Raw genomic sequence first — 8,577 nt, forward strand, 5'->3', positions numbered from 1 at the left:
ATGCATTAATCTCTGCCAGTGAGGTCCTTGATGATGAACCTAGAGATTATAAGGAAGTTATGAGGAGTCGAAATAAGACTGAATGGCTGAAGGCCATGGATGATGAGATGAAATCTCTTCATGATAATCACACTTGGGAACTGATCAAGAAACCTGCTGGGGCAAGGTTAGTCAGCTGTAAATGGATTTTCAAAGTTAAGGAAGGAATTGAAGGAGTGACGTCGAAAAGATGCAAGGCAAGTTTGGTCGCAAGGGGTTTCACTCAGAAAGAAGGTGTCGACTTCAATGATGTGTTCTCTCCTGTTGTGAAGCATAGGTCCATTCGAATGTTGCTTGCCATGGTGGCACAGTTCGACCTTGAACTGGAACAGATGGATGTGAAGACTGCGTTCTTGTATGGTGATTTAGATGAAACGATCCTGATGAGGCAACCTGAAGGGTATGTCGAAAAGGAAAAGGAAGATTATGTGTGAAAGCTAAAAAGATCTTTATATGGGCTGAAACAATCTCCTAGACAGTGGAATAGGAGATTCGACAAGTTCATGGCACACATAAGTTTCATTAGAAGTCAGTTCGATCACTATGTTTACTTTAGATTTCGACCTGGTAATTCATTTGTTATTTTGTTGCTTTATGTGGATGATATTCTCATAGCAAGCAATAGTGTCGAAGATGTGATGAGGGTGAAGGCTGAACTCAATAAGGAGTTCGATATGAAGGATCTGGGAGTTGCTTCCAGGATTCTTGGAATTGACATTCGAAGAGATAGAAAGAAGTCGAAGTTATGCCTATCTCAAGAGGCATATCTACGGAAGATTCTTGAAAAGTTTGGTATGTCGAATTCGAAGCCAGTTGTGACTCCAACAAACCCTTAATTCAAGCTGAGTATTGATCAGTGTCCCAGTACTGATGTCGAAAGAGCCTATATGAATAGCATCCCATATGCTAATATAGTCGGTTCTTTGATGTATGCTATGGTCTGTACTAGACCCGACATAGCATACGCAGTAAGTCTTGTAAGCAGGCACATGGCGAATCCTGGAAAGGCTCACTGGCAAGCATTGAAGTGGATTTTAAGGTACATAAAATGGGTCTCTGAATAGAGTCCTAATTTATGGTGGAGCCTTAGGTGAAGATAGTAAAGCAGTAATCGAAGGATATGTCGACTCTGATTATGCAGGTTGTATGGATTCCAGAAAATCTATTTCTGGATATGTTTTCACTATGTTTGGCACAACAATTAGTTGGAAAGCAACACTTCAGAAGGTTGTTGCTCTATCAACCACTGAAGCGGAGTATATTGCCTTAACTGAAGCTGTGAAAGAAGCATTGTGGCTTGAAGGTTTTGCAAAGGAGCTGAAACTTCAAGGTCGGAGTATCACTGTTAAATGTGATAGTCAGAGTGCAATACACCTGTCGAAGAATTCAGCCTATCATGAGCGAACTAAGCACATTGATGTGAGACTGCATTTCGTCAGAGGAGTAATCAAGCGTGGAGAAGTCCAAGTGCTGAAGGTTTTGACTGAAGATAATGCTGCTGATATGATCACGAAGACATTGCCGAGTTGCAAGTTTTTTCACTGTATGCAGTTGATAAAACTGCATGAAGAAAGCTAGTTTGTTCCCTTGATGTTGTAGAGTTAGATCCAAGGTGGAGATTTGTGAGATATTGGATCGAACTCTAGTATGGCCGAAGGGTAGCTTCTTGGTTCGACAGGATTAAGCATAAAGTCGAAGGTTGTTCACATGCTTGTGTCGAAGATGCTAGGGTTGTTAGCATGTTAAATTAGGTTTAGTGTTTAAACCCTAATTTGTTAAGTTAGCTTGTTTATTAAGTTGGCTTGTGTAATGGGCCTTGTGGAAAAAGCCCATTAGTTAGTATGTTAGGTTTTATTATAAATAGCATACTAGTCTCTCATCATTGCTAAGCAGCAAATCCTAATTTAGGGTGAGAGAGGTTATTTGTTATTCTTGTAAACTTGTAATCTTATTTTCTAAGAGAAAGTGAAAGAATAGCAGTAATAACCAATTCTTGTGTTCCACTTCTTCCTTGTCCTTTATTCTTCCCTTGCATTATACTTTGTTCTTGGTATTGAATTCACAACAAAGTTCATCTAGTTTGTGATGCTATGAAAAAAAATACAAGGTAGATGAAGTTTCCAAAATAATTTCATACTTCTTGTATTTTTTCATAGCAATAGAAACCATATGTATCATAGTCAAAGTATGCGCTTTGTTAAGGTGGTGAAGACAAATCTGGAAAAAAAATAGTTTGTCAGCAACAACAAAACATGTGAAATCGAAGTAAATAATGAAAATTGTGTCAACAAACATTTATCTATATTTATCAACAACATCATATAACAATAAAACAAAACATAAACTATCTAACAGGAAAAAAAATCATATGAAAATCATATGAAACATAACAACAACATACAGGAAAACGAGAGAATAAGGAAGAAGAATACTTTCATGTATAAAGAACAAGATTGACCGATATATTGAAGAATAAGAAATCTAATGACAAAGAAGAAGAGAAAAATGGGTGCTAGAGTTTTGTTGTGAAAGATACAACGATACTGTCAAAAAGGGATAGTTAATTCGCTTATATATGGGTAAATTATTTCACAACGGTTGTCATTACCAAATGTGGTGATATATATATATATATATATATATATATATATATATATATATATATATATATATATATATATATATATATATATATATATATATATATATATATATATATTTGTGGGTGTATGTCACAATAGTTAAACAAAACAATCGTAGTGATATCTCTTTTTCTTAAATAAAAAATTAGAAAAGACGCACCTTAACGTTAAAGAAATAAAATATTTTAGGGTGCTGAAACTCGAACCCATGAAAGCTTGTTTGTATCACCACAGTGAGCTCAAAAACAGTTATTATGTCCTAACAATTTTTAATTTAAAAATAAAAAATATTAGCGCTTGAGTTTAGAGATGTCATCGCAATATTTGGAAGAGCCGTGGTGACTTTGGCGCTATTGTTTGCGCGTTTTATAGTAGTGTTAGGGATGTTGTTTCTTCTTTTGAGATCCAAAGCACTTTCTTTCACTTCCTCTTCAAAGATCAAGTACATCAAACATCACTATCCATTTTGTTGTTATTGTTGAGGCCTAGAGGTTTATTGATGATGTTGTTGTAGTTTTGTTGAAAGATTAGTTTTTTGAGTTATTTTTTAATTTAAGTTGTTGTTTTTGAGTTGTTGATGTTATTGTTGTCGTTGTTTAGATTTTTTACAATATGTTGTAGTTTTGTTGATGTTATTGAGTTTGAGTATTGATATTTATAAATAGATCAATTTTAAAAATAATTAGATCAATAAATTTTAAGTTTTTAATTAAGAACATATCACATCCGCATTTCTAATAAAAATAAATAGATCAATTATAAACTATTATATCATTTTAAGTTTTTAAGAACATTAAAAATTTTTCTAAAAATATTTTGTTGAATTATGAAATAAACAAACTCATATAATAAATACGTAAAGATTTAACATTGAAGATTTTTTTTTAAATGATAGTCATACATTATTATAAAATAAGATAAATTAAAATACATAAATATATATAGTGTACGGGTATGGGACAGGTTTGGTACTATAAGATGGTCATACCAGCATCCATACCCACTTATTTTAGTGGGTAATTACTCGAGCTCATGCCCGTACTCATTTTTGCGGGTTTTTACTCGGCTCGTTATGGATATTTTTGTGGGTGCCCACTAGGGATGGATCAAATTGTCATTCCTACCCCTATCTCATGCTTTTTTTTTGTTAAAATCTCTCCAATACTTTTAGTTATCATTCAACTTTCTTTCATATTTGTTCATTTTCTAAAGCATAAAATTTTATGTTTTGAAGAATGAATGAGTAGAAAAGACGGTGTTGAATAAAGAACTTGAAAAATTGAAGAGATTTTAACAATTAAAGAGTGTGAAGTGAATGATGAGTTAGAGGATGCTAGAAAATCATTTATTAGTGCAAGTTGTTCTTCATATATAACGGAATTGTTCATATAATAATTTTCCTAATAAATTTTAAGAAGTTATATATTTCAGATATGGTGAAATAAGCAATCCAATTAAGATATAATAAACTCAATCTTATTTAACCAGTCATTTAAAATGTCAAAATCGAGAGGAAAAGTGGTGCATTTATTTTATTTGTATTTTATTTTTTATTTGTAAATTAAATGATGTATTTCGAGGGGTAAGTCCCTATTTTATTTTTTGATTAAAAAGAAAATAATCTTTCCCCTCGGTTGTAGTAAAAAACCGAGGGTTGTACATTCATAAAGTAACATAGAAACCATCTATGTCATACATTTATAAAGTAACAACATTCAAGATATTGTCAAAAAAATCAATCCACAACAAAACCTCTATACCAATAAGAACACAAACACCACCACTTTATATATTGGACACTATCTTGTGAAACTTTCTATATCCAATAAGAACGCGATCATCAAAGAATCAATGACTATGCAACCTTTGTCTCTGTGATAGATTGCAAGTACAGAAAAAATTGAATCTAGGTTGGTGTTCATACATAATATCTTAATTTTTTTTATGTTATATCAAAAATTGTATACGTGCAAAACCATTGAACTTGCAAAGCAATGGATAAAATTGGATTTAATTAAAGTGATTATGATGAATCATATTTGTCAAAAGCGTGTACTTGTATTTGTACTTGGGTTTAGGGTTTAATATAATGTAATTTTATATTTAGTGTAAACAAACAATGTAATTTGTATTTGTATTTTAACAAAACAAAATATTTCCCGCTCGGTTTTTCTCAAAAAACGAGAGGTATGTAACGCTAGTTTTGAAATACTGTTTCGAAATTTCGAACCGTTAGAAGACAAATTTTTCCAAATCGAACCGTTTATCAAAGAACCGAACTGTTAAGCTATTTTTTATTTTTTAAAAAAAATAATTTTAACTTGTTTTAAGCATTTTTCATTTTCAGTTTTGGTTCGATTCTGGTTCAGTTTCAATTCAGTTCAATTTCAATTACAGTTCGGTTCTAAAATTGTTTGTACATAACAGTTCAGTTCACTACCCATACATAACAGTTCGGTTATTTTAATTTCAGTACAATTTAGTTCGGCGGTTCGGTTAAGTTTTTGGATTTTTTAAACAGCCTTAAGAATAGGGGATAAATCTTAGAATATGAGGTAAAATCTTCTCTTAGTATGTTAAAAGAAAAATTTCACACAAAAGTAAACTTTGGACTAGGGCTGTCCAACAAGCTTGGATCAGCAACCAATGAAGACTGGACAACACACTGACTGGAACGAAAAAGCTTTAGCAAAAGGGAGGAGAGGATCCTATCTCAAAATTTACATGCACAGATTACAGAAGCAACACAATACATCCTACTTCCATTTCATCATTGATTAGCAAATCAACTTGTTGGAACAAATCAAAACAGTGGGTCCCACGCGTGAGACAGCTGCTGAAACACTATTCACATAATTCAAATGTCACACTCAACATTGATTAATTGTGGGTTTCGCACGTAAGACACCTTCAGAAATTACATGTACTATAACTTTATAGTTGACTCAAAATAAGAGAAATTAAAAAATACCTTTACAAGTCAAGCAGCCAATCACGAACTCGAATTAAAAACGAGTGTTATTACATCTATCTATGCACAAGCACAACCCAACCCTTAATGATTAATCATATTTGTGTTTCTTCTCAAAACTCAACGGAGAAAAATGGCAGGAGATGATGGTAAGAAAGTTGCAATAGGAATCGACCTAGGAACAACCAATTCATGTGTTGCAGTGTGGAGACATGGTCAGATAGAGATCATAATGAATGATCAAGGGAATAGAACAACACCATCGTATGTTGCCTTTACCGACTCTCATAGATTGATTGGTGATTCTGCTTTCAACATGGTTACTTCCAACTCAACCAACACTGTTTTCGGTAAAAAAAAAACTTCTAAACTTGATTCTTTCAACATTCTTTCTTTGTGTTGCATCTCTCTCTATAAATGAATAATTTGACGAATCCCTTCAGATACTTTGAAGACGTTAATTTTATAATTTCATAATGTTTTCTTTCTCTATACACTTTTCTCTCTTATCTATATTCTTACAATGTACAAAACTCTTGTTTGTGTTGTAGATGCAAAGAGACTAATTGGTAGGAAATTTTCTGACCCCATAGTTCAGAGTGATATGAAATTATGGCCATTTCAAGTAATTGGGGACTTCAATGACAAACCTATGATTGTTGTCAATTACAAGAATGAGGAAAAACATTTTGCTGCTGAAGAAATCTCATCCATGGTATTGGCAAAAATGCGAGAGATTGCAGAAGCTTACCTTGGATGTATAGTGAAGGATGTTGTTATAACTGTTCCAGCTTACTTCAATAACTCACAACGCCAGTCTACTAGAGATGCAGGAGTTATAGCAGGCCTCAACGTTATGCGAATAATCAATGAACCTACTGCAGCAGCAATTGCGTATGGCCTTCACATGAAATCATTTAATCATGGAAGAAGAAATGTATTCATTTTTGACTTAGGTGGTGGCACATTGGATGTTTCCATCCTCACATTTGAGGAGGGTGATATTCAAGTTAAGGCCATTGCGGGCGACACTCACCTCGGAGGACAAGACTTTGATAACTCGTTAGTTAATCATTTTGTGAAGGAGTTCTTGAGGAAGCATAAAATTGACATCAGTGGAGACCGAAGAGCGGTTAGGAGGTTAAAGAACGCTTGCGAGAAAGCAAAGAGGATACTTTCGTCCTCTACCGAGACCACCGTTGAGATAGATAGTTTAAATCAAGGTATAGATTTCTACTCAACAATTAGCCGCGCGATGTTTGATGAACTAAACAAGAATCACTTCAAAAAGTGCATGGAGATTGTTGAAAAATGTTTAATAGATAGTGGAATGGACAAGAATAGTATTCATGATGTTGTCCTTGTTGGTGGCTCAACAAGGATTGTAAAAGTGCAAGAACTGTTGAGAGGTTTCTTTGAAGGGAAGCAATTATGCAAAAGCATCAATGCAGATGAAGCTGTTGCACATGGTGCTGCTGTTCATGCTTCAATATTGAGTGGTGAGTTTAGTGAAAAGGTTGAAGATTTTGTATTGAGGGAGGTGATTCCTTTGTCCCTTGGATTGCAGACTCATGGTGGAATCATGGAGATTATAATTCCTAGGAATACTATAATTCCTACAAAGATGGAACATGTATTCACCACACATCTTCACAACCAAGTCAATATTTTAATCCATGTTTATGAGGGTGAGAGGCTAAGAACTGAGGAAAACAACTTGCTAGGAAAGTTTGTGTTGGAAATTCCTCCGGCACCGGTAGGTGATCCTCAAATCAAAATCAGCTTTCAAATTGATGATGATGGCATCTTACATGTCTCCAGCACAGAAAAATCTCTTGGAGTCAATAAAAAGTTTAAAATAACAAGTGACAAGGGAAGGCTTTCAAAGGAAGAAGTCGAGAGGATGATCAAAGATGCTGACAAGTACAAAGATGAAGACAAGAAGTATAGGAAAAAGGTAGAAGCAAGAAGGGCATTGGAGAAGTATGCAATCAACATGAGAAATGCCATAGAAGATGAGGAGATTAACTTGAAGCTTTCTTCAGAAGACAAGAGAATGATTAGTGAAGCAATTATTGTTGTTTTAAGGTGGCTTGATGTGAATGAATTTGCAGAACAACATGATTTTGAGTATTATGGAAGCATGCTTTCAAGTGTGTTTGAACCAATCATTGTGAAGATGATAAAGAATGAGGAGAATGGTGTGAAACCAGGTACGGTTGATGGATATCCTCTTCATAGTAGAAAGAAACGTTGGATATTATTATTAGCAAAATATAGTTTTCAGATAGTATTTTCAGTTGCAACAGGTAGCATCAGTGGGTTAGTTTCGGATATAATTAAGGACTTGTTCAAATAAAATTAACTCCTTATAAGGTAGACATATATTTATGGAAAATTATATAGATAAATTCATTTTTAAGGTGACGATGTGAACTTTAAGACAAATTGTTGAGCTTTCTTTTGGGGTGAATATAAGTTATGTTTTGTCACCCATCATCAATTCTTTAGTATGAAAGGATCTTTTCTTGTACTTTCTTTAAGGTTGCTAGTGTGTCAGCAACTTCTGGTGCTAATTGTTCAATTCCAGGTTGAGCGCTTTCACAGTCTTTATTCTCGGAGTCCTTGTCTTCATATTTTGAATAGATAATTTTCAAATTTGCATACTTTTCAACTTGCTTTGACTTTTCAGAGTCAAGCTTATCATAAATCTAACATGAATTGATTCATCGATAACTATGATTCTAGTGTTATATACTCTATAACCTATCGAGCGTTCAGAGTATCCTAACATGATACACTTTTGAGCTTTTTAATCAAACTTGTTTAAATTGTCTTTAGTATTGAACATAAAACAGATACATCCAAATGAATAAAAGTAAGAAATGTTGGGCTTTCTATTCTTCCACAATTCATAAGGAGTCT

General features: G+C 33.7%; 1 protein-coding gene across 1 annotated transcript; it reads left to right on the forward strand.

Moving 5' to 3' along the window:
• Window positions 1-5,642: 5,642 nt before the first annotated feature.
• LOC131653010 (heat shock 70 kDa protein 18-like) lies at window positions 5,643-8,050 on the forward strand. Its single transcript, XM_058923026.1, has 2 exons — window positions 5,643-6,002; window positions 6,204-8,050. The coding sequence occupies exons 1-2, from the start codon at window positions 5,786-5,788 to the stop codon at window positions 8,009-8,011; spliced, it is 2,025 nt and encodes a 674-aa protein (XP_058779009.1). The 5' UTR covers window positions 5,643-5,785; the 3' UTR covers window positions 8,012-8,050.
• The last annotated feature ends 527 nt before the right edge of the window (window positions 8,051-8,577 follow it).

This window comes from Vicia villosa, linkage group LG2 (assembly GCF_029867415.1).
Source record: "Vicia villosa cultivar HV-30 ecotype Madison, WI linkage group LG2, Vvil1.0, whole genome shotgun sequence".
Taxonomy (NCBI): domain Eukaryota; kingdom Viridiplantae; phylum Streptophyta; class Magnoliopsida; order Fabales; family Fabaceae; genus Vicia; species Vicia villosa.